The sequence below is a fragment of the Hyperolius riggenbachi genome, chromosome 2 (genome assembly GCF_040937935.1).
Source record: "Hyperolius riggenbachi isolate aHypRig1 chromosome 2, aHypRig1.pri, whole genome shotgun sequence".
Taxonomy (NCBI): domain Eukaryota; kingdom Metazoa; phylum Chordata; class Amphibia; order Anura; family Hyperoliidae; genus Hyperolius; species Hyperolius riggenbachi.
In genome coordinates this window covers 323,324,935-323,352,265 of record NC_090647.1, presented here as the reverse complement: position 1 = coordinate 323,352,265, position 27,331 = coordinate 323,324,935, and the positions used below count along the sequence as shown (strand labels likewise).

Here is a 27,331-nt window from a genome sequence, read left to right as displayed (position 1 = left end):
CAATCCGTCCTGTTACGCCTGTCATAGGCATCAGCCTATGAGAGGACGGCGATCCCCGGCCAATTAGAGGCCGGTGATCGCCGATCTCGTACAGCCCTGCCGGGGATCGCATCGCTGTACGGATGTAAACAAAGGGTATTTCTCTCCCCTTTCGTTTACAAACAGCCTGCTAGCTGCGATCAGCGACTAGTGGGCTAATCACAGAACTCCGTTCCGTGAAGTGGCAGGGAACGATCGCGCATGTGCGCGGCCGTCCCCTGGGCTGCCACCGCGGCCCAGTTTTTGAGGTGGTGGTCCCCAGGTAGTTAAGGTAACAATGTAAAAAAATTACACCTAGTTGTAACATCCAAAGTGAATACTCATTTAGGTCCAGTTCTTATATCATCACATGGGCAAAATGTTCCAAACTCTTCCCGAACTTTAAAAAGTGTAAAATGAACCAGAGGGGAGAGGCTTTGGAAGGGACGCGTCCATATAATATATGAGAACCCAGAGAAGGGAGAAACCAAAGACTATTGTAGAGGACCCATGTAAGGGAAAAGGGTAGGACTCCTGGTGGAGAGTACTAACCTTCACGTATAAGGCCAGGGGTTTTAAAAAGAGAAGTAATGATAGAAAGTAAGAAAAAAGACACCATGGGACCACCACCTCTGCGTTTATGCGAGGGGGGAGGAGATATTTAGGTCTGGTATCATTTGTTTTATTTTATTTCCTTTTAGATAACACTCATTGCCTGGTTGTCCTGCTGATCCTCTGCCTCTAATACTTTAAATGATAACTGAAGTGAGAGGTATATGGAGGCTGCCATATTTATTTCCTTTTAATCCATACCAGTTGACTGGCATCCCTGCTGCTCTGTTTGGCTGCAGTACTGTCTGAATAACACCAGAAATAAGCATGCAACTAATCAGATCCGACAGTCAGATCTGACAATGTCAGAAAATCTGATCTGCTCCATCTTGTTCAAGGTCTGTGGCTAAGAGTACCGCATAAGAGGCAGGGGATCAGCAGGATAGCCTGGCAACTGGTGTTGCTTAAGAGTGAATAAATATTGCAGCCTCTATATACAGTGGTTTGCAAAAGTATTTGGCCCCCTTGAAGTTTTCCACATTTTGTCATATTACTGCCACAAACCTGAATCAATTTTATTGGAATGCCACGTGAAAGACCAATACAAAGTGGTGTACACGTGAGAAGTGGAATGAAAATCATACATGATTCCAAATATTTTTTACAAATAAATAACTGCAAAGTGGAGTGTGCGTAATTATTCAGCCCCCTGAGTCAATACTTTGTAGAACCACCTTTTGATGCAATTACAGCTGCCAGTCTTTTAGGGTATGTCTCGACCAGCTTTGCACATCTAGAGACTGAAATCCTTGCCCATTCTTCTTTGCAAAATAGCTCCAGCTCAGTCAGATTAGATGGACAGCATTTGTGAACAGCAGTTTTCAGATCTTGCCACAGATTCTCGATTGGATTTAGATCTGGACTTTGACTGGGCCATTCTAACGCATGGATATGTTTTGTTTTAAACCATTCCGTTGTTGCCCTGGCTTTATGTTTAGGGTCGTTGTCCTGCTGGAAGGTGAACCTCCGCCCCAGTCTCAAGTCTTTTGCAGACTCCAAGAGGTTTTCTTCCAAGATTGCCCTGTATTTGGCTCCATCCATCTTCCCATCAACTCTGACCAGCTTCCCTGTCCCTTCTGAAGAGAAGCACCCCCAGAGCATGATGCTGCCACCACCATATTTGACAGTGGGGATGGTGTGTTCAGAGTGATGTGCAGTGTTCGTTTTCTGCCACACATAGCGTTTTGCATTTTGGCTTCATCTGACCAGAGCACCTTCTTCCACATGTTTGCTGTGTCCTCCACATGGCTTGTGGCAAACTGCAAACGGGACTTCTTATGCTTTTCTGTTAACAACAATGGCTTTCTTCTTGACACTCTTCCATAAAGGCCAACTTTGTGCAGTGCACGACTAATAGTTGTCCTATGGACAGATTCCCCCACCTGAGCTGTAGATCTCTGCAGCTCGTCCAGAGTCACCATGGGCCTCTTGACTGCATTTCTGATCAGCGCTCTCCTTGTTCGGCCTTTGAGTTTAGGTGGATGGCTTTGTCTTGGTAGGTTTACAGTTGTGCCATACTCCTTCCATTTCTGAATTATCGCTGCTCCGTGGGTTGTTCAAGGCTTTGGAAATCTTTTTGTAGCCTAAGCCTGCTTTAAATTTCTCAACTACTTGATCCCTGACCTGTCTGGTGTGTTCTTTGGACTTCATGGTGCTGTTGCTCCCAATATTCTCTTAGACAACCTCTGAGGCCGTCACAGAGCAGCTGTATTTGTACTGACATTAGATTACACACAGGTGCACTCTATTTAGTCATTAGCACTCATCAGGCAATGTCTATGGGCAACTGACTGCACTTAGACCAAAGGGGGCTGAATAATTACGCACACCCCACTTTGCAGTTATTTATTTGTAAAAAATGTTTGGAATCGTGTATGATTTTCATTCCACTTCTCATGTGTACACCACTTTGTATTGGTCTTTCACATGGAATTTCAATAAAATTGATTCATGTTTGTGGCAGTAATGACAACATGTGGAAAAGTTCAAGGGGGCCGAATACTTTTGCAAACCACTGTATTTTATTCTTCCCAGCGATGTTTACAAACATTGGAAACTGTATCTGCTTGGATCACAGTTTCCTCCTTTCATTGTGAGTGTTATGTGAGGAGAGAAAAGCAAACGGGATACAGTCTAGTCACTGCACATCTCTCACACGCTTCTTTTTTTTTTTTTTTTTCCTTCTTTCCTTTTTTAACCCTTTTGTCCTCTTTTCCTTATGCTGGGAATACACTGCTCAATATTGAGCCATTAAGATGGCTCGATAGATAATTTACAACATGTCCGATTTCCCGCCCAATCGTTTAGCCGCTTGATTCCCGATTGAAGTGAATGGAAAAAGATAAAAAAAAAAAAAAAGCTGAAGATAAGAGAATTGACTGTGGAATTGATTCGGCGAAACGATCAAGTGGGAGAATCGAGCGGCAAAATCGACCTGTGTATGCCCAGCATAAGATAAATGTGCATATTAACCTCTCACCTGCTAATGCTTTAGTGTTGTTCATGTGAGGGGTGTGTGTGTGTATTTACAGTTGAAGTCGGATGTTTACATACATTTTTAGGGTGAATTCTTTAACGTTCCTTATAACCCCTCCATAGATTGTATACTAACAGATTATGAATTTGAAATATCGTGTAAAACATTATTGGGAAAAATACTTCTGCCACGCACACACACATTTTCACTTTTTATTAACTAGCTCATAGTTCCACTGCAGGTTTACATGCACTTTAGGTGCTCATAAATTACTACATTTTTGGCATTAATGTCTGGTCGATTTGATGATAATTATTGATTCTGGCAGAGATCGATGCCACAACATGGCCACCTGATTGATTGTTTTGATCAATTTTCAGCTGAGATCCTTTGAATGGACTGATTGAGCGTGCTGGAAAATCTTGGTTGCAAGGGCTCGATCAGGTGTGCGTGGCTGGTCCCCCCCCGCCCCCCCAAGTTTATGTGAGAGTACAGCAGAGATGTGAAATTAAGCTCTTGAAATATTAGGGTAAATAAAATATGTTTGGGGAGACAGTCCTCACCAACATTTGAACAATGTTCTTGCAATGGCTAAACAACACTTAAAGTGCTTCAACTTTCAGTGAGAGAATGAAGAAAAATTATGACAGTCCAACTGCAAGCTTGTGCTTGCTATTCCGGTTTGCTTTTGCGTAATGTGGATACGTCCGCTTTGACCGCCTGGGCCCTACTTTGCGCTTGTAATTTGCTTCCCCATGTTATGTGTTTATGCTGTAAATTTGTGTTGTTGCCTAGCACGGTTCTCTATTGAACTGCGCATGCGTAGGTCTCTCACTGCCAGCTGGCGTGATGATGCGTCGCCAGCCAGCGTGATGATGCGTATCGGCAAAGCAGGAAGCAGCCCTGACTACTTCAGGCCAAAGTCTGTACAATAACGGAGCCGCCAGGAGGACGCCGTGGGACCTTGCGGCCTACGGTGGGCTGGAGGAAGCCTCAGGTAAGGTTTTTTGTAAATATACATCTTATAAATTACACGAGGCAACCTAATCTAATTCGTGTCCTTACAATTTTGTGACTTGTGTACAGATCTTCGGAGCCTAACATGTAGCTTCGGGAATAATCACAGATGCAGAGATTCAATAACAGCTCTGTTTTTCCAAAAATCTGTATTTATGAACTCTAATTAATTTTGAAATGTAGACAAACCTAATTTTTCTTCTCTGTTTATTACTTTACATAGGCTAAATCGTTTTAATAAAACGTACGTGAAGAAGTGCCTTATTGCTGGAGAACGTTCCACTGAGCCTCAGCTCATTGCCTTTTATCACAAAATGGAAATGAAGCAGGCCATTGAATTGGTTGAGAGTGGGGGCATTGGAAAAATCCCATCTACTGTATCTACTGTTTCCATGCAGTAAGTCTGAGACCAGATGTTCTCATGAACTGATGCGTGTTCTTGAAAAGCGTAGAACATTGAACAGTGTTAGCATATTGATGTATGGGAAGGTAAATAAGTTTGGAAGAAACCAGGTAAAACAAAATGCAGATTTGAATCTACACTTGTTGCGTTCGTACAGAGGACATAGTGATTTTATCAAACTGCCTTTGTGATTACTAATAGCTAGTCATGCTTACAATATTTTATCTATTGCTTGAACTTGTGTGCAACCATTGTACATCAGATTGCATCTGCTGAAGAAAAGGATTTTACCTCTACACGGAGGCATAACTTAGTTTAACTATTTGTTTGCACTTCAAGTATGCTTGAAGTCAAGCTAATAAAAGTTTTCAGTATTTAGTAACTCCTTGCAAACAGTTGCAACCACTTTGCACTTGGCTAATAGAAGCTCAATTCTCATTGGGTAGTGTGAAGGGCAGTACACCACCGCAATATGTTGCTCTGTAGTTTTCAGATCTCTAGAATCCTGAATGTTTGAGAATAAAATTGTCATTGCTTGGTGGAACTTGCGAGTGAATACACATATCTGAAAGTACCTCCGACTCTTTGTCTGCAGGAACATTCAGGTCAAGCCTAAGCCAGATAGAATCCTTCCAGCACTTTCCAAGGTGAAAGAAGAGGAGATCCGTAAGATTTTGCGCACCAACTTGCAGAAGACACGTCAGAGGGTGAGCTACATAGTCTAGTTCTGTTGAGGAATAGCAACACACTATCAGACTGATTACTGTATACATAATGAAAAGATTTCAGTAGACTTCTTGAATGTATATCTTCTATAGAGACAGAATTGGGCCATTTTGGTTAATTTACTGCAATTTTGCTGAATTTTCTGTTGAAAGTTACAGTTTTGCAATTTTTCCTTGATCAGTCCCAGTGTAATAACAAATGCCTTGCAATGGTTTGCAAAGAATGAAGCTTCCTTTACCCTTTCCTTTACATCTAAACACATTGCCACTTGTCTGTCATTTTTCCCTCTTTGGCCTAGTGCACACCAGAGCGGTTCTGCTGCGGTTTGCGATCCGCTTGCGGGTGCGGATCCGCTAGGGTAATGTATTTCAATGGGGTGGTGCACACCAGAGCGGGAGGCGTTTTGCAGAAACTCATACTCCCGGGCTGCTGCAGATTTTGGATTGGGGATGCGTTTCTGCCTCAATGTTAAAGAGACACTGAAGCGAAAAAAAATGATGATATTATGATTTGTATGTGTAGCACAGCTAAGAAATAAAACATTAAGATCAGATACATCAGTGTAATTGTTTCCAGTACAGGAAGAGTTGAGAAAATCCAGTTGTTATCTCTATGCAAACAAGCCATTAAGCTCTCCGACTAAGTTAGTCGTGGAGAGGGCTGTTATCTGACTTTTATTCTCACAACTGTTCCTGGACTATTTACTTTTCCTCTGCTAGAGGAGAGGTCATTACTTCACAGACTGCTCTGAAAGACTCATTTTGAATGCTGAGTGTTGTGTAATGTGCACATATTATAGAATGATGCAATGTTAGAAAAAACACTATATACCTGAAAATAAAAGTATGAGAATATTTTCTTTGCTGCTAATCTTCTAGTAATTATTCATAATACACAACCAATTCACTATATCATATTTTTTTGTTCGCTTCATTGTCTCTAAGTATAGGAAAAACGCAAACCGCTCTGAAAAACGGCACTTCAGAGCGGTTTGCCAGGCGTTTTTGTTACAGTAGCTGTTCAGTAACAGCTTACTGTAACAATACATGAAATCTACTACACCAAAAACGCTTCACAAAACCGCAAAATGCTAGCTGAAATGCTACAGAAAAAGAAGAAAAAGCGTTTCTAAATCTGCTAGCATTTTGCGGATCTGCTAGCGGTTTTTGGTGTGCACCAGGCCTTTCTCTGTAGTTTCCTGGAAACTGTTACAGAAGCAGTAGTATGAGATATTTGGAAAATTGTCTACATAGTAGCTGCTGCTATAGTTAGAACAAAGGGAAATTTGAATCTGTTCGGACAGTTTTTGATATTTGTGACTGGCTGCCAATTGAAATGGGAATCTAATAGTAACAATACTATATTGTACAATGTAATTGTGCAATAGTTTCATGTATAATCTAAAATTTTACTTGAACAAGGTTTTAAGTTTGTCCTTAACCTGTGCAAAAATATTATTTGGCATCCTTAGGGTGTAGTATTGTATTTTGAATTTTGTAAACGAAAGATCTGTTTCCCTAAATATGATCTGTTTCCCTAAATATGATTTGCATCTTGTTTTCTCATAATGTAATTCTATTTTAAAACCTTTCCAGCTGCGTTCCTACAACCGACACACATTGGTGGCTGATCCCTATGAGGAGGCCTGGAACCAGATGTTACTCAGAAGACAAAAGGTTCATCAATTGGATACGAGGGTAATCACTAAATTATCTTCTACTTAATAATTATTATTATTTTATATTCTTTATTTAGTATTTAAAAACAAAAGTACAATATAAGCAATGAACAAGTACAAAGTGCATGATACACATCCAGTAGAAATGAGCAACTAAAAAGGAATGGCAACAACAACTGCACAGCTGGTTTATGCATTTTAGTACCTTCTCAAAACCAACTAAGGTATTAAATCTTCATATACTAGTGTTAATTGAAAATCTTATTGAATATTAGTCCATAAAAATATTAAATGAAGTTTCACTTTTGTTGGGAAAAATCCAATCAAAGCCATAGTGCTTCTGCTCTACTTCCTGCATATGGAAGAGGACTATGGCCTATATTGCTGTTTAATCCACTATACATTATTGGTGGAAGGGCATTACTACAGATGCCACTTGCCCTCTTATGCCTGGTACACACCATGCAATTTCCCATCAGAAAGATGGTTGAATAGATAATTTCCAACCATTTTTCTGATCGATTTGGTAAAGAAGTGATCGGAAATCAGATTTGACCTGTCTGAAATGATCTATTCGACCATACAGTATATCTGATGGGAAATTGCATGGTGTGTACCAGGCATAACACTGGATCTTGAGATATGGGCATGGAGGTATTGGAAAATGTGGTACCAGCCTACCATTGTAGGTATGGCTGATAAGAGAAGTGTGTGAGAAATTGGCTTGTTGCACTGATACATCATTATTTTAAGAAAAACTTGATCTATATTTTAAATTCATTACAGAGACATGTAGGTATTTTCATATCTTGTTTTTATGTTACGATTTTCTGTGTTGCATGTATTCACAATTACAAGCACTCTTCTGTGTTCTCCGTGTTATTGTATGACTTCCCCTCCTTTGAAATACTTGCAGGAAGGACTGGACTGGCATAAATTATTGCTGTGGCGCGCCTATTTCACAGGCTAGAAAGTGTGTTGTACAGCAAGCCCTTGTAGAGACACAATATAGGTGATTTACTGATTTTGATCCAACAAAAACAAATGCTACATTTACAATAAAACAACACTATCATATGGCAGCCTTCACGAGTCCTGTCAGGTCATACTGAGATTTACTCTGTGCAGCCCTTAAAGGGAACTGAGCACATTCTCTTTCAATGGAATCTCTCCTGGCATAAAAGCTGCCATGTTCCCCCCTCCCCTTCTCACATTCCTTATTTACAGAAGTCAGAGATGATATCTTGACACATTGACACAAACTAGGTCTTTGAAGAAACCGTCCTAATTACTAACCCCCTTTGTTGTCTAATAGCGTTGTTTACCTCTTGGTAATTAGCCCAATAAAACAATTAGGAACCTGAAAGCTTTGCGGCCGCGGACGGCCGGGCAGCCCTGCTGAAACAGGGTAATTAATCTACTTTAAATGTAAAATACAAGGTAAAATGAAAGTTTATTTTAATAATGAAACATATTGTCGGCATGCATTTTTCATGTGCTATAGAAATGTCCTGAATGATAAAAAAGGTGCTCGGTTCACTTTAAATCCCACCTCCTACCTCTCTGGATGGTCCTTCAGTTTGTTACTCCAATCAGATCTATTCTTGTCATTCTTTGTCTGTGGGGGTTCTTCAAGGCTCTGTCATTGCCCCCTCCTCTTTTCCATCTACATGCATGGTTTTGGTGGCTTAATCAACTCATTTGGGTTTCAATACCACCTATATGCAGAGGATACACAATTGTACCTCTCGGCCCCAGACCTTAACTCCCTCCTCACACGGGTTCCTGGCTGCCTGTCTGCTATATCCTCCTTGATGTCCTCTTGCGTCTTAAAACTTAATATGAGTAAAACAGAACAAATCATTTTTCCACCGTCTCTGTCCACCATTCTGCCTGAAATAACAATAAATGTTAATAACACTCGCATAACCTTTTCTCACTCAAGACACAACTAAAATGTTAATACATGCTCTTATAATATCTGGTCTGGACTACTGTAACACGCTACTTTGTGGACTACCTTCCAACAGACTGGCCCGCTCCAGTCGGTACTGAATGTAGCTGCTTGTCTCATTCATCTTTCTTCTCAATCTTCCTCTGCTGCCCCTCTGTCAAACTCTTCATTGGCTACCAATTAACCGGAAGATCCAGTTCAAACTCTTAACCCTAACCTACAAAGCTCTCCACAATCTCTCTCCCCTGTACATCTCCTCACTAGTCTCCAGATACCAACCCAATCCCATTATCAGATCTGCACATGATCTTATGTTGTCCTCTATAATTCGTTAATCAACAATATCCTGCGCCAAAATCGTTAATGCGTGATGTACCCTTCTAGGGGAGCCAGTTGTGATCAATAGTACTCGTGCAATGTAAACAAATCCACAATTGTCTGCTAAACATCATCTACTTTATTTCAACATGCTAATACATAATACCCCTTATTCCATTAAAACTAGCAGAAACGTGGTGTTGACATCCTGAGCTGTATCACAGCCAGCTGTGTCATTCATTCCGATTCACACTCCACTCACATACATGACAGTCCTATTCACTCCCGGGAGACTCAAGATTAACTGCTAGCAGCAAACTTTAAATTCTTCAATCACTAGAAAAGGACTCTCAATGTGCGCTTATGCACACTGTTAACAACACTTTAAGGCCCCGTTCACATCTAAAATCGCAAAACTTGCGGGAGTGATTTTCCCACGATTAACGCGAAAAAATCACTGGACACGTGGCGGTTTTGGCGCGATTGCGATTAGCGGTGCTATGCATGCTAATCGCAAAACGCTGGCAAACCGCTGCATGTAACATGTTTGCGGTTATCGCTAACCGCAAACGCGGCAGTGAAAACATTGCCATGTGTTACATGCTGCAGCGGTTTTTAAAAAACCGCTAGCGGTTTGCCTTGAGCGGGAATCGCGCGATTCCCGCTCAAGTGTGAATGGGCCCTTAAGCTTAGCCCTCCGGTCATACAGGGTTCACACAGCAGATTAGTAGCTGAAGCGCTTGTGGTTAGTTGGATCAAAAGCATGTTATGAGATGTTGCATAAGCATCATTTGCCGCTAAGGGCTCTCGCCACCCCTTTTGCGCAGTCCATGCCCAGTTGCCCTCCCAAGCCTGTGGACACAGACTGAAACTGGGCATGGACTGCGCAAAAGGGGTGGTGAGAGCCCTTAGCGGCAAATGATGCTTATGCATCATCTCATAACATGCTTTTGATCCAACTAACCACAAGCACTTCAGCTACTAATCTGCTGTGTGAACCCTGTATGAAAATCACTCCCGCAAGTTTTGCGATTTTAGATGTGAACGGGGCCTTAAAAGTGTTGCTTACTACGTGCATAAGCGCATATTGAGAGTCCTTTTCTAGAGATTGAAGAATTTAAAGTTTGCTGCTAGCAGTTAATCTTGAGTCTCCCGGGAGTGAATAGGACTGTCATGTATGTGAGTGGAGTGTGAATCGGAGTGAATGACACAGCCGGCTGTGATACAGCTCAGGATGTCAACACCACGTTCCTGCTAGTTTTAATGGGATAAGGGGTATTATGTATTAGCATGTTGAAATAAAGTAGATGATGTTTAGCAGACAATTGTGGATTTGTTTACCTTGCACCTCCTCTAGAATTACCTCCTCACATTCACGCTTACAAGATTTTGCATGCACTTCACCCCTCCTCGGGAATGCCCTCCCACGACACCTCCATCAACTTGCCAACCTTTGTTACCTTTAAACGCTTTTTAAAAACTCACTTGTTCCAACAAGCATATGCTCTGCCTTATGGTGCGTACACACAGGGTACCGCTGTAGCCTGTCGCTAGCACACCGGGGACGTATGCGCGACAGTTCGGCGACAGGTCCCTCTGTGCAGCAGCCGTACACACGGCTCACAGAGGGACAGAGATGCGGCGGAAGATGTCACTGAAGGTTCCTCCCCCCTGCCGGAAGCTCTGTCCATGGTGAGTGGGTTGCTGTCACTAGTCCGCATACACATGGCGGACTAGCGACAGTTGCGGCGAAGTTGCGGCGACAGCTGTTGCCGGCGATTGGCCACGCCAATCGCTTGGCGACAGCTCTGACAGGCGACGGTTCCTGGCGCACACGTTATACACACGGGGACCTGTAACCCGTGTGTATGAGGCATTAGGCCACTTCCCCTTTGTGCTGAGTCCAAATTGCACTCCTGCTAGATATCGTAAAACACACTGCCTCTATATGTTTATTGTATACTACCCTTCCTCTTGTTTCCCTCCATTCCTTTAGATGGTAAGCTCACAAAGGCAGGGCTCTCTCCCCCTTTTGTGTCTTGGAAATCATTATAGATTTAATTAATCATGTTACTTTTATTTACCAATTCTGTATTTTGTATTCTGTACTTTATATCGTTTTTGTATTTTGTCACCAGTTATGTATTTTGTATATTGGTGTTTACCATAATCTGTATTATGTATCCCATGTTTCTTAAAGAAAATCTGTAAACTCAAAAAATTCCCCTGGGGGGTACTCACCTGGGGAGGGGGAAGCCTCAGGATCCTAATGAGGCTTCCCACCCCGTCCTCCGTCCCTCGGGGGTCTCGCTGCAGCCCTCTGTACAGCGGCGATGTAAATATTTACCTTCCTGGCTCCTGCGCAGGCGCTGTCGGCTTTCGGTTCCGAAATAGGCGGAAATACCCGATCGCCGTCGGGTCTGCTCTACTGCGCGGACCCGACAGCAATCAGGTATTTCCGTCTACTTCGGAGCCGAAAGCCGCCACAGCGCCCCCGCTGGAGCCTGCAAAGGTAAATATTGAACTAACAGTCGGGTCTGTCGGGCGGCTGTTCGGAGGGCTGCAGCGAGACTCCCGTGGGACAGAGGACGGCGTGGGAAGCCTCATTAGGATCCTGAGGCTTCCCCCACCCGAGGTGAGTACCCCCCAGGAGAACTTTGGGTTTACAGTGTCTCTTGAAAAGGACCTCGAGCTGAAAAAATAGATTTTATACATACCTGGGGCTTCCTCCAGCCCCATCCGCCTGGATCGCTCACACGCCACCGTCTTCTGCTGCCCGCAGCTTCGGGAAATGCGTCCCTGCACTTCTGTCATTGCGGCCAGTCTATGCAGGAGAAGTGCACCCTCTACGTACCTCTCCAGCGGCTGCTGGAGAGAGATGCAAACAGCGCACTTCTCTTACGCTAGTCTGGCTCCCACTGACGGAAGTGCGGGGACTCTGTACCGGAGCTGCAGACATCGGAGGACGGCGGCATGAGGGTGGACCAGGCAAGTGGGGCTGGTGGAAGCCCCAGGTATGTATTAAATCTTTTTATTTTTGAGCTCTGGTACACTTTAATTTGTACAGCGCCGGGGAATGTGTTGGCGCTTTATAAATCAATAATACTGAAAGATTAACAAATTAGTGTTAGTGCTATTGCAGTCATGGACATATCCTCCAGCCAGGACAATCTGTTCAAAAATAAAGAAAATTCTCTCTGTGGCTGCATGCATGTAATAACTATCATAACACAGTTATTGGTTCACTTGCCTTCTGGCACCCGCTCTATGTTCTAAGAAGACCCAAGTGAGGGCTGAAAAATGTTCCCATCCTATTGCAGTCCATTTTTGAAGCATCCAGGCCAGATTTGCTGAATCATACAAACTGTCATTTGTTCCCCAGCCTCTAGTAAATCATTCCCAAACTGTTTTAACAACTGTTTTGCAACTCCCTTTTGCTGCCTCAATGGGTGGACAAGTGGCACTCCGATTATGAATGCCTGCCCAGCAAATCTGCAGAATACAGATTTGCTGCAGAATCCTATACAAATGAGCACTGGACTGGCAGAGTACTGAATACTGAAGACTTGACTATACCACTAAACACACTGCAAAAAAATGTGTTCTCCACACTGACAATCACTTCCAGCAATACAATCGGCATTTGGTTATACAAAATTGCAGCAATCCTGGGTAAGATTCTTGTGTTTGTAATAAAGATGACATGAAAGCCAATAATCACTACAGGGAGTGCAGAATTATTAGGCAAGTTGTATTTTTGAGGAATAATTTTATTATTGAACAACCATGTTCTCAATGAACTTAAAAAACTCATTAATATCAAAGCTGAATATTTTTGAAAGTAGTTTTTAGTTTGTTTTTAGTTTTAGATATTTTAGGGGGATATCTGTGTGTGCAGGTGACTATTACTGTGCATAATTATTAGGCAACTTAAAGAGAGTCTGAAGCGAGAATAAATCTCGCTTTAGACCTCATAACTGCTAAACCGCCGCTATCCCGCGGCTTAACGGGGGTCCCTGATCCCCCAAATCCCCTCCGTAATGCGGGGGAGCGCTTCCTGGTTGGGGCAGGGCTAACCGCCGCAGCCCTGCCCCACGCGCGTCTGTCAGCGCGTATCTCCGCCTCTCCCCCGCGCCTCTCAGTCTTCCTTCACTGAGAGGGGCGGGGGAGAGGCGGTGATGCGCCGCTGACAGACGCGACTGGAGGCAGGGCTGCAGCCGTTAGCCCTGCCTCCAGGAGCGACCAAGTCTGCGACCAAGTGTCGCAGTGGGGGGTTTGGGGGTCAAGGGACCCCCGTTTAGCGGCGCTATTGCGGCGGTTTAGCTAACTATGAGCTCTGAAGCGAGATTTATTCTCGCTTCAGAGTCTCTTTAACAAAAAAACAAATATATACCCATTTCAATTATTTATTTTTACCAGTGAAACCAATATAACATCTCAACATTCACAAATCTACATTTCTGACATTCAAAAACAAAACAAAAACATATCAGTGACCAATATAGCCACCTTTCTTTGCAAGGACACTCAAAAGCCTGCAATCCATGGATTCTGTCAGTGGTTTGATCTGTTCACCATCAACATTGCGTGCAGCAGCAACCACAGCCTCCCAGACACTGTTCAGAGAGGTGTACTGTTTTCCCTCCTTGTAAATCTCACATTTTATGATGGACCACAGGTTCTCAATGGAGTTCAGATCTGGTGAACAAGGATGCCATGTCATTAGTTTTTCTTCTTTTATACCCTTTCTTGCCAGCCACGCTGTGGAGTACTTAGACGCGTGTGATGGAGCATTGTCCTGCATAAAAATCATGTTTTTCTTGAAGGATGCAGACTTCTTCCTGTACCACTGCTTGAAGTAGGTGTCTTCCAGAAACTGGCAGTAGGAGTGGGAGTTGAGCTTGACTCCATCCTCAACCCGAAAAGGCCCCACAAGCTCATCTTTGATAATACCAGCCCAAACCAGTACTCCACCTCCACCTGGCTGGCGTCTGAGTCGGACTGGAGCTCTCTGCCCTTTACCAATTCAGCCACGGGCCCATCCATCTGGCCCATCAAGACTCACTCTCATTTTATCAGTCCATAAAACCTTAGAAAAATCAGTCTTGAGATATTTCTTGGCCCAGTCTTGACGTTTCAGCTTGTGTGTCTTGTTCAGTGGTGGTCGTCTTTCAGCCTTTTTTACCTTGGCCATGTCTCTGAGTATTGCACACCTTGTGCTTTTGGGCACTCCAGTGATGTCGCAGCTCTGAAATATGGCCAAACTGGTGGCAAGTGGCATCTTGGCAGCTGCACGCTTGACTTTTCTCAGTTCATGGGCAGTTATTTTGCGCCTTGTTTTTTCCACACGCTTCTTGCGACCCTGTTGACTATTTTGAATGAAACGCTTGATTGTTCGATGATCACGCTTCAGAAGCTTTGCAATTTTAAGAGTGCTGCATCCCTCTGCAAGATATCTCACTATTTTTGACTTTTCTGAGCCTGTCAAGTCCTTCTTTTGACCTATTTTGCCAAAGGAAAGGAAGTTGCTTAATAATTATGCACACCTGATATAGGGTGTTGTCATTAGACCACACCCCTTCTCATTACAGAGATGCACATCACCTAATATGCTTAATTGGTAGTAGGCTTTCGAGCCTATACAGCTTGGAGTAAGCCAACATGCATAAAGAGGATGATGTGGTCAAAATACTCATTTGCCTAATAATTCTGCACTCCCTGTATGACTGTGGAGTTGAAGTTGACTATGGACTGTGAAGTTGAACATGTATGGTTTTTTCAGTAGGCAAATCAGACTGAAATTGGTCTTTTTTTGTTCTCTTTGTTACAGCCTACAAATTATTTGACCGTTCCTGCACACAAGCTGGACTCTCCTACCCTTACCAGAGCACGTGTGGGTTCAGGTATGAGGAAATGATGTTGTTGTATTTTGCTTTGTCCACCCCCATTTCGCAATTTAAAAAGTGTCTACTGTTACTGTTCTCATTCCAAGTAATATGCTGATTAAACAGTACATTTTCTGTTCATATGGGTCTCAGTAATAAGTGGACTTCTTTCTGGTCTCTACTTATCCTGAGTAATCTGTAGGGTCTGAGAACACACTTCTGCAAAAAGGGATTACAGAATAAATATATATATATATGTGTGTATATATATATATGTGTATATATAATATATATATATATATATATATATATATATATATATAATTACTACAGTAATTGCGGTGATCAAGGGGAGACTTTTCTTTTTTTGCGAAACACTTTCCCGAGGCATTTACATTTATTTCTGTGTATGGCAGCAAAGGGTTAAACCTTCAGATAGCTAAACCAGCTCTTGCTACTCTTTATTATAAGAAATAAAATAAATACATTTATTTTGTATTTATTTTATTTGAGTATTTATATAGCGCCGACATATTACGCAGCGCTATACAGAGTATATTGTCTTGTCACTAACTGTCCCTCAGAGGGGCTCACAATCTAATCCTTACCATAGTCATATGTCTGTATGTATCCTAGTCTAGGGCCAATTTAGGGGTAAGCCATACTTATCTGTATGTTTTTGGGATGTGGGAGGAAACTGGAGTGCCCGGAGGAAACCCACACAGACAAGGGGAGAACATACGGACTCCTTGCAGATGTTGATCTGGCTGGGATTCAAACCAGGGACCCAACGCTGCAAGGAGAGAGCGCTAACCACTACTGAAATTGTCTGCCTTTTTCCATTATAATGAATAGGACCACATGCACAATTACACAGTAGTGTGGATGTACACCTGCTTCACTATACAAAGCTACATTGTATTTGGGACAAACTATCACTCTAGATTGATGTCTGACATGCATGTTTGTACACATATACTGAACAGGAACAGAGTCCTCAGAACCCAGGGCATTGCAGCTTTCACAGACCAGTCAGTGCTCAGTGCTGACCTCTCACCAAAAGTGCCTACAATGTCCACGTGAACATCAATACTGGACAGTGGAACAATGGAAGATGGTGGCCTGACCTGACAAATCACTTTTTCTTTGGACTATCCAAATTTCCCAGAACTCAGTCCACTGAAGCATATTCAGTGTTCTCCCCAAGCCCCTGGCTAATTCTGGTGAGTGCCCAGCGGTCGAGACTCTCCTATTAGGGTAGCACATGCAGAGGAAGCAAGGCTAGCCAGGAGATCAGTGAATAATAATTAAAGGGAACCCAAGGTAAGAGGGATAGGGAGGCTGCCATATTTTTTCCTTGTAAACTCTGCCAGTTGCCTGGCAGCCCTGCTGATCTTCTGGCATAAGTAGAGTCAGAACCCTGGAACAAGCATATGGCTAATCCAGTAAAACCTAAGTCACAGTACCTGATCTGCTGCATGCTTGTTCAGGGTCTATGGCTTAAAGTATTAGAGGCACAGGATCAGGGCACACTCGCAGCTCTCAGCCCCTTATGTCAGCATCAGCAGATTGGGAGAAAGTGTGAAAAAGATCCTTGCTGTATCAGTGAACATCACTGCTGTTCTTTAGATTTTGCTGCCTGAATTACCATGATGCAAACCGGAATCATTTCATTCAAGTAGCAAACTCTAGGGGGCAGCAGCGCCATACACTGGTTAAGCAGACAATCTTTCTTATACTCTCTCCCTATCTGCTGCTGACGACACACTACGAGTGTGTGATCCTGCCCCCTAATATTCACTATTTTCCTGGCAGGTGCTGCCTCCTCTGCACATGCTGCTGTTCTTATTCATGAAATAAGAAAAAATGGCAGCCTGTGGTAAGAATACAAGTCTTCATTTATTGTTGCAAAATGTGCACAGAGGAGTCCCCTGGGACATGTAAAACCCACCCCAGAAGCCTCCTCTGCACTTCTTGCAGCAGTAAATGAAGACATGGATTGTTCTTACCAGTGCCTGCCACTATTTCATGAATAGATTATGTTTTGCCAGTTAGCACGGTTTATAATATGCAATACTGAAAAACATTCCAATCATCTTCCTGTATGCTGATCAATACTTAACAGTATATATCGTTGGTAAGCTGTTCTTATGTCTAAGTGTGTGTGCTTGCATGCCCACAGCAGCACACCGATAACAACATTAGCACTCATTCAGCTGCTGGCACTCATCCAGCCGTGCACTCACCTATCAGCATCCAGCCAGCCACTCACAGATCAGCATCAAGACGAGCAGCCATTGGCACCCACCCACCTATCAGCAGTTATTAAAGAAGATAATGCGGGGGGGGGGGGGGGGGGGGCTATGGGAGGGGGTTAAGATCCCAAGTTTCTCTTTCTGTTTGAGCCTCTCTTTAAATATTATAAATAAGGGGAAAAAACTCTGGAAAGTCAGTTGATTGTAAATTGATTATCTGTTTTTCATATGCTATGCAATCTTGTACATTACCTCTTTTTTTAATGTTATTTTATGTTATTTTTTTATGTTATTTTATTGATACAAATGTTTGTAATTTCATAATTCCTTTTTTGAGAGAATAAAAAGATATAAAAAAAAAAGCAGATAACACCTTATCACCCACCTACCATCAACCAGACAGTCACTCATACATCAGGCAGCCTTCATCATCCACTTACTTATAAGCAACAACTAGTATTCACACCAAGCATGCAGCCACCCACCTAGCTATCAGCAACTAGCCTAATTTTCCCACCCAGAAGCACCCAGCATAATTTCTCCCACCCGGAGGCCTAATTGGTCTCATCCAGCAGCTCCTAGCCTAATTTCACTGACCTGGAAGCACAATTTCTACCTCCTGGAGGCTCTCAAACTGATTTCTCCCACCCAGAAGCACCCATCAATCTCGCCTAAGAGGAACGCACTTCTACACTGCAGGGGTTCCGGGGGAGCACTGTCAATTGGGGTGAGACTTAGAGGCCCATCAGACAGCTGTGGGGCCCTGGGCAGTTGCCCAGTCTGCCCCTATGGAAGTGCCAGCCCTGTGTTATTGGAGATGTGCTTCTGAATCTGAAGTGTAGCCCAAGGGCTTATCTTGTATTCTTGTACGCCACTGATGTTTGCTTAGATTGCTGTAAACCCTTCTGGTTTAAAACATTTACATATGCCAATAAAACTTGAAATAGAAAAACGAAAACCCCTCTTTTCAAATAAGTCTTGCATTAAACATGCCAGTATTCTTAGAAAATATTTTTACAATCCTAATAAAAGGAGACTGCTGCCTCCTTCCACAAGCAAAGGCTAATTTTAAAATAAAATGTGTGATTAGGTTCTGGTATCACAGCTCATGGATAGGCAGAGGTGACAGAAGACCTAAGCAGTAAATATACTGTACTTTCATAGGCTGATTTAACATCTTCCTATTTTATTAAAACTAGAGCCTGCAGCAGCATGCAAAGGAAAAGCTTCCATACGAAAAGCGTGGCTGTAAAGTACTTTCCTGTAAATATTATAAGAATTGTTTGGGTATTACTATGGACTACCACTAATAACTACTTTTGTCAATCAGGCCTGCTGTGTAGAAGGACATTCAAAATATTAGGGATTTTAAGTAATTGTTATGTCATAATTTGAAGAAACACTTGACCACCCTGGAGGAAGAATGGTTCTAACAGGCACAATAATGGAACCCTCCCATCCTCAATGATTGAGGCCCAGTGCACACCAAAACCGCTAGCAGATCATCAAAACTCTAGCGTTTTTTGGAGCTTATTTCAGAGCGATTGTAGGCCTGTTTAAAGACGTTTTCTAAACATACCTAGCGTTTTTGGGAGTGTTTTTGTGTAGCAGATTACAAATACTGTTACAGTAAAAGCTGTTACTGAACAGCTTCTGTAACAAAAACGCCTGAAAAATTGCTTTGATGTAGCGTTTTCCACAGCGGTTTGCGTTTTTCCTATACTTTACATTGAGGACGAAATGCTTCTGAAAACCGCAAACGTGCAGTAGGAGGCACGTTTGCAGTTTGGAAAAAACCTCAAACCGCTGGTGTGCACCATCCCATTGAAATATATTAGCCAAGTGTTTTCACAGGCGGATCGCTGCTAAAACCGCTCAGTGGGCACTGGGCCTCAGTCAGCATATCACTTTGGTTGCCATGTAATAAAGGGGGCTTGGGTTCTGATTGATTCAAAGGGGGTGGCAGCAGTTGCCAATTCATCCCTTTAAGAATTACTGACTTTTAATTACACAGGTTTTGTAGTTGGTTGGATATGGATACAGAGTGTAATCAACCAAAGAAGCTGCATATCATAAAGTGCATACACACCTTCAATCACTGTTGTCCCTTAAAAGATTGTTCCTCAATTGTTAAGGAGACCTTTATCTACATGAGCGCTATATAGACCTAATACTTGTGTACTGATCAGGGCCGGATTTGTACTTTTTACTGCCCAAGGCCCACTGTCATCAACCTCCCTCCCCAACTATTAACATCCTCACCAACTAACGCTGCGAACAGAAGTATTCTCCCACAATAAAAGCAGAAATATAATCCTCCCTGGGAAGTATAGTTCTCACAGGAGCACTAGAGGTAGCAGCTATAAGCTTGTACAGCACCATAGATCTCTATGTACCCCAGAGAAAACTTACAGGTTTACAGGATCCACTAGAATGATTTAATGTTGTCTCCCGGGGGCATTCTGTTTTACTCTGGGAGAATGTACTCTCCCAAAAGTGCATCAGGAAGTAAAATCGTGTGTGTATGAGTGATGTGCGCTTATGTATGGTATATGTGTAATGTGTGCATATAAATGCAGTATATGTGTGATATTTGTATGTGCATGGAGTATATGTGTGTGATGTGGGTATAATGTGTTGAGTATGTGTGTATGATGTGTGCATATGTATGTGTGTGTTTTGAGAGGGAGCAGAGAGAGAGAGATGGGTAGAAAGAGAGAGGGGGGGCAGAGAGAGAAGGGGAGAAAGAAAGAGAGGGGTGCAGAAAGAGAGGAGAGAGAGGGAGGGCTGAAGAGAGAGAGATGGAGAGAGGGGGGGGGGAGACACAGGGAGGGGCAGAGAGAGAGAGATGGGGGAAAAAGAAAGAGAGGGGGCAGAGAGAGCGATGGGGAGAAAGAGAGGGGGGGAGACGGGGAGGGGCAGAGAGACAGAAAGAAAGAGGGGATAGGAGAAACGGGGGGGGGGGGGCAGACAGAGACGGGGAGAAAGGGGGGAGAGAGGGGAGTACAGAGAGAGAGCGGGGGAAAGACAGTGAGAGAGGGGGGGGGAAGGGGTACAGAGAGAGAGAGACAGGGAGAAAATGGGGGGGGGGGGCAAAGAGTGGGGTAGCAAAGAGAGACTGGGAAAAAGAGAGGGGGGGGAGGGATGGGCAGAGAGTAACGTTGAGAAAGAGAAGGATGTGCAGAAAGAGATGTTGAGAAAGAGAGGGGGGGGGGGGCAGAGAGAGAGAGGGAGGAGCAGAGAGAAATGGGGAGAAAGAGGAAGGGGGGCAGATAGAGATGGGGAGAAAGAGGGATGGGAAGGAGAGAGAGATGGGGAGAAAGAGGGATGGGAAGGAGAGAGAGATGGGGAGAAAGAGGGATGGGAAGAAGAGAGAGATGGGGAGAAAGAGGGTTGGGAAGGAGAGAAAGATGGGGAAGGGGGCAGATAGATGGGGAAAAAGAGAGAGAGGGGGGCAGAGGAAGATGGGGAGAAAGAGGGAGGGGGGCAGAGAGAGAGGGGGAGAAAGAGAGGGAGGGGGCAGAGAGAGAGGGGGAGAAAGAGAGGGAGGGGGCAGAGAGAGAGGGGGAGAAAGAGAGGGAGGGGGCATTGAGAGATGGGGAGAAAGAGAGGGAGGGGGCAGCGAGAGATTGGGAGAAAGAGAGGGAGGGGGGCAGCAAGAGATGGAGAGAAAGAGAGGGAGGGGGGCAGAGAGAGAGGGGGAGAGAGAGAGAGAGGGAGAGAGAGAGAGAGAGGGAGAGAGAGAGAGAGAGGGAGAGAGAGAGAGAGAGAGAGAGAGAGAGAGTCTTACTAAAGCTTTCTCCTTCCTCCACATGCTGCCTGGATAAGGAATGCCAGCTCCAGCAGCACGGCATTAAGACCTTTGACCTCATCTGACCAGTGAGTCATGACAATAGCTGCCTGCCAGAGACATATAGAGGCTGCCGAGTGCTAAGCAGAAAAGGGGGAGAGAGATATCCAGCTAAAGCTGAAGCCACGGGGATGGAGGCAGAATAGTGTCCTGTGATTCGAGGAGGAAAGGAAGCTGGGCAGCATCTGCAACAGGCACAGCTTGTGGTGATGGTCACTTACATTCAAGTCTAAAGTACAGGGTGCAGAAAGTGAAAGCTGGAGGGAAGGGGGTCTCGTTCTCCTCCCTGCCTGTGCACTGGGGCTTTCATGCATCTATCAGCCCCAGCGGCACAAGCATAGTCATGTCAGTGAAGTTGATTTACCCTTACGCAAGATCCGTCCACTGTCCCTGTCGCGACTTAAGGAACTGCCTGGGATTTGGGAGCAAGAGTCTGCCTACTGGCTGCCACTGGTGCAGGCAGACTCGTTTGATTCCAGGCAGCTTCACTCCATTGTAACCGCACACACCTCCGATCTCCTCCTCTTCGGGCTCCCTCCTCCTAGTTGCCAGGCAACCGCAGCACGTGGAGCAATGCAGCCAGGGGGGGCGGGCGGCTGTGGACAGTTGCGAGTGGCTGGCTCATCAGCTTCGGACACATCGTCGAGGAGGGTGACAGGTGCAGTTACCAGTCACCCGCCCCACACACTGTAGCAAATTTTGTCGCCCTAGTCCTGGGCTTTGGGGGCCTTCCCACAAATCCAGCCCTGGTACTGATCAATGTTGAGGGGAGGAGGAAGAACAGGGGGTGAACAAGTGAGTGGCTTCTGGTGAGGTAAGCAAAATGACAGTCCATTCATTTGTTGCTGTCATGTAAAGATCTGGCATGCTGAACAGCTAACCAACGTCGGGGGAGGAAGCTGTATACACGCAAGGGCCTTGGCTAAATTCTCTCAGCATGTGTATGAGGCTTTAGTCATGTACACAATTAAAGGGATCAGCTAGTAACACTGCAGTGTAGCTGGACGCTCACCATGATCTAATTTTATTTTTTTTAAAGAACTAAAATCTTTAAAAATAATGCATTAAAGGATACCAGAGCCAAAAATCTTTGGAGAAACTGGGCGAGCGGGCATATATATTGAGCTGTCCTGATGGCCACCGCTTTCCCCATTCTCCTGTGTCCCCCCTCCTTTCACTTCTAAAGCCCCCCGGTGGCCTCTTCGGGATCGCCGGAGTTGGGCTCCACTGCACAGGTGCTAACCAGGCTTGCGCGCATCCCTCAGTGCGCGAGTGTTCTGCGGCTGACGTAATAGTGACGTGATGTGCTTAGCGCTCCCGACCGTGGTCGCGCTCTGAGGGATGCGCGCAGTGCCTGTGCTCCTCCCTCCAGAGGGCTTTAGAAGCGAAAGGAGGGGGACACAGGAGGAGGGGGGGCAGTGGCCATAAGGACAGCTCACTACATATGCTGGCTCCCCCCATTTCTCTGAAGATTTTCAGCTCTGGTAACCTTTTAGAGGGCTTGTAACATTCTGCCTTCTATATAACTCTTAGTTTTTATAATCATTTTCTAGATTTTAAGAGTCAAATCCAGGTTTGCTGAATCGGATATTTTCTTTTCTCCGGTGTTCTCCAATGGCCACCCGCCTTAGTAATTTTTATTTATTGATTAATTTTTTTTTAACATCTTTCACTATTGTTTGTTCTTTTTGTACTTCTCAGACCCTCTTGCCTATGAGCCAAAACCGGATTCTGATAATGTTCCTGTGATCACCATCGACCCAGCTTCCCCTGAGTCAGTAGATATCATCAATGAAACAAAAGAAGAAGAGGAGGAGGAAGAAGGTGGGATTACAATAGTGGCACGGGAGCCACCTTCACCAGGGGCAGATGATGTGTTTGCTCCTAATGAAAGCCCCACCCAGCGCCTACAGCGCTGTCTGAGTGATCCTGGACCTCATCCAGAAGAAGAGGAGAACCAGCCATTCCTGCCGAAAAAAGACTGATCCATATGCCCCCAAAAGTCAGAACGAAACAACACATCATACAGTACTCCAATTTACACTCCTTACCAACTACCCACTATTTTGCCCTTGTTCAATCTGCCTTTATTTCATTTTTCCTCCTTTTCTTTCTCTTATCCAATGACATTGTCATGCTCATTGCCATTTTTTACGTTTTTTTTTTTGTATTTTATATTTCTAACCAAAGAATTTTGTGATGTTGCTGATATTATTTCATTTTGTATAATTTATCATTTTATTATTTTATATGCGAGGTGAAGGGGCTTAAGCTCTTGATGCACACTGATAATCATACACGTTGAAACAGATACAAGTCTGTTTTTTTTTTTCAAGCACTGAACTCCTGTAAAAATATCAAGCTAAGCTAAAATGGACATCAGCATGTCTTGTTCTGTGCCTTAGGCACAGATAGGTTATGTTATGTGCAACCTTCGAGAATGAGTCTAAACCTGCTTTCCAGCTGCAGATTTTGCTCATGTGAATGTATAACAGAATTGTTGATGCACCTACAGCAATGTACTTCATAAATACACGTATGCACCAGCAGTTACTATCTGAGCATTACCACGGTACTTTCATCTTATTGGCCATTGTTTTCAAATGCATTCTTCCTTAGCTTCACTGAGTGCGCCTTGCACTGTCAATATGCAGCGAGGGATATATCTACAAGCTTGTTAGAGAGGACCAAACTGATTTGCACCTATCTATTCAAACATTACAGTATGTAAAAGCCACAAAAAATACTGTCACAGAAAGGGGAATATTTATAGAGGTTCCTGCCACAGTTTGCCCTTTATCACTATTTAAGGGGCTATAAAATGGTACAATATACCTTTCTTTTTCATGCACTGTGACATTTTGCTACTTGAAATAATAGTACCAGCTGAAGTATAGATCTATTTAAAAAGTACTTCCAAAATAAAGTGTGCTCCTTTTAGAGGCTAGATGACGTAATGCTGCTTTAGTTTTGCAAATGTACTACCCCTGTGCCTCTTTGTTTAGCATTGTTAATGCTAAAGGTGTTCTACACTTCTGGCATTTTGGGGGGCATTCAGTTGGGTGACTTAATTTTATTCTCAGTTGGCTCTTCACTGATTTAAAGTGAAGTTAACGTGTCGCAGTGCAGTGTGATGCCTGCTTAATGTGTGTAAACCTCTTCATGAGCCTGGAGACAATGGCCTCAATTCACGGAGCATTATCAAACGTTTATCAAGCACTTTATCAAACGTTTAGTGAGATTTTACCTATGTGGTAAATTATCAAACGTTTGATAAAGTGTTTGATAAACGTTTGGTAATGCTCCGTGAATTGAGGCCAATGTTGTTAGTTAAGCCATATTCAGAAGTACTTAGTATTCCATGCTGTGTGCTGCAAAGTACAGCACAATCCATCTTAGTCCTGTTTGTTGCTCTTGCTGTAAGTAACCACTGTGTACCCACTACCCACACACATACTGGGAAACTTCAGGGCATCTCTGGGAAATGTAATATTTGGTAAAAGTTTATGTACTCAAACTAATAAGTAAAACACAAGCATGCAAAATCAGTGATGCTAATGACAAAAATCAGTAATGTTTATATTATAAAATTGGAAATAACCTTTAACGGATTCTGGACAGCATGGCTCTGGCTCAAGGATCAAAACCTTTTTTCTTTATATCCTGTTAGCCCTGTGATTGGCTCACAGGGTCAGGAGCTAATTTTATTGGCTCCTGATGGGCGCACGGAGCTCAGCTATCATCAAACAGCTGAGTGCAGCAGTGGCACGATTGTGGCGGGAGCACACCGAGGTGGGTTATTGAAATCTTCTCCCTGGCAGAGATAAGAGTCTCCAAACAAGGCACAGATTTCAATACGATGCATCTGTTACCGGTTAAAAAAAAAAAAAATTAAGCCCCTGCCCCTTTTTGTTTTCACGTAGGCTGAATCATACAATCAGTGTATATATAGTGGTCCTATTCAAACAGGCTGCTTTGAACTGTACAGCATTAGTGGTTATTCTTTTGCAGCGCCCTCATGTTCCCCTGTAAGGGCTGGTTCACATTGGGGTGATTTTTCAGCGCTTTGCTGATTGCCAGTGATCAGCAAAGCACGGCTACAATATATCCGTATGGGTACATTCACACTGCAGCGGTTGCGATTTCGATTAATCACAAACGCGTTGCATGCAGTGTTTTGGGGGCGATTGCTCAGTGATTCTCGTTCTATTAAACGGGAATCACAAGCGCAAATCTCGCTCAATCGCGGCAAATTGTGAGATTTGGGCTGCTGATCGCGGATGCAAATGCGATCGCGGGAAAGCGCCCAATGGGAACCAGCCCTTAGTGTGTGTGTGTAGGTGTTATCTGGCTGAATGTTTCTTCCAGGCACAGCAGTAAGACAATACATTACAGTACAGATGAGCTTTAGTTTTGATACTGAAGAAGTCTAATGCTGGTCATTATTTATAAGACCGGTATACATAAAAATTATATACAGAAGCTTAAAGAATATAAAACATGAATGTATGCATTTTATTTTTCTCAGAAAAAGTGGCAAAATTGCCCTTAGCAGTTTTAGAAGACACCTTGTAAGATCAAAGCAAAATAACCTTTATAAATATTCCCCTTATTATCTATTCATGGGTAGGGAACAAATATTTCATAAGCAGTGCTGCTTCTACAGCTGTAGAAGACAAATGGACTGTGCAATAATAGTGGCGGACTGTGCGAATGCATATGCAAGGGAGATATGCGCACACATCCTGTGCCTTTGCTCTGCACATGGAATACCGTATGTGTCTAGGATAAGCAGACTACGAGAGTACACGGCACACATGTGCAGAGATGCCTTTGTGTGCTCACTTCTCCTGCACGTGGTGGTTCTTTGCAGTCTTATGTATAATGGTAAACAGTATTCTGGTATCTGTGAGAGCTATAGAAGAGTTCTTTTTTTTTTTTTAATTTGGAAATTGGCAAATAAATGTATGGATGTTTTTTAAATGCAGTGTATTGTTGTCTATACAAGCTCTGTTGCTTAAAGTAATTTGGAACACACATCAGTAGTAAGACTAAGGCCCATTTTACACTTAAGGCGGTGAGTCGCGTCATGTTACTCTCCCACACCGCAGCTCATCGCAGTGGCCATTAAAGTCAATGAGACCTGGCACACAGCGTGCGACACCATGCATCGGGAGTGCTCCGGTTGCTGCACAAGTAGCGCACAAGATGTAGTGCGTTATTGTGTGACTTCCGCAGTAACTCCACTAGTGCACAGGAAGTCACGTGCTAATTTTTTAAAAACATTTCTTCAGTAGCACTGTGGCTGTAATGCGTGGTGCTACTTTTCTGGTGCAGTGCGATTGTTCCAAATCGCACCACACCAGTCTAAAAGCACCCTAAATAATGGAAGTCTATACTTGAATATAAACTATTTTAATTGGGAAAACTACTATGATCCAACACTAGACATCCATTGCTGCCACCACATTATGTCCACTTATACTACGTGTCCCCATCATGCCCTCCCCCTTTACATACTCCATGTGACTCATTCTGTCCACTCATATAATGTGCTTTCATTTTGTCTTTTTGTATTGTGTTTCCCCTATACTTGTGCCCCCATTCTGTCCATCTTTATACCATGTGCCCCCATAATATTGCCATATATTGTATGTGCCTGGACTCCCTCCTCTTTTATATGTGCCCCATTTTGTTCCCCCTGTATAGTATGTACCCCTATTTTTTCCCTGTGTATATCTTGTGTCCCCATGTTGTCCCATTGTAGAAGGTTTCTTTATTTGGTCCCGCTCTAACAAGTTCAGCTGCTCTCTCCACTTCTACCTGATATGCAGACCAGTAACGTAAAATGGGCAATGGCATGGCTGTCTTACTTAGCCAACCTCCCCATCCAGTCCCCTGCTTTCACATTCATTCTTAGCGGTTGTAATGATGTCACGTTACAAGTGGAAGGGAAGGTTATGAGGCTAGATGTATTGGCGGGCCGCTTATGCTGGTAGCAATTATTCCACAATTATTCCACACTGTTCTGCATATCAGGGAGGGAGGGATGGATGGAGAGAGTAGCTGGTATTACAATGCTGGAATGTTTCCAGGGGAGAAGCTGGACAGTTACTTTAGTATATGACCCAAATAAAAA

At 43.6% G+C, this 27,331-nt stretch overlaps 1 protein-coding gene across 1 annotated transcript in view; it reads left to right on the top strand.

The window, feature by feature from the left end:
• The window catches only part of SLC9A1 (solute carrier family 9 member A1), a 106,877-nt gene extending 80,702 nt beyond the window's left edge, over positions 1-26,175 (top strand). The window contains exons 8-12 of the mRNA XM_068269242.1: positions 4,347-4,520; positions 5,122-5,233; positions 6,848-6,949; positions 15,033-15,105; positions 22,894-26,175. Coding sequence (XP_068125343.1) covers positions 4,347-4,520; positions 5,122-5,233; positions 6,848-6,949; positions 15,033-15,105; positions 22,894-23,177 — 745 coding nt within the window. The 3' untranslated portion in view covers positions 23,178-26,175. The remainder of the gene's footprint in view (positions 1-4,346; positions 4,521-5,121; positions 5,234-6,847; positions 6,950-15,032; positions 15,106-22,893) is intronic.
• Positions 26,176-27,331: the final 1,156 nt, after the last annotated feature.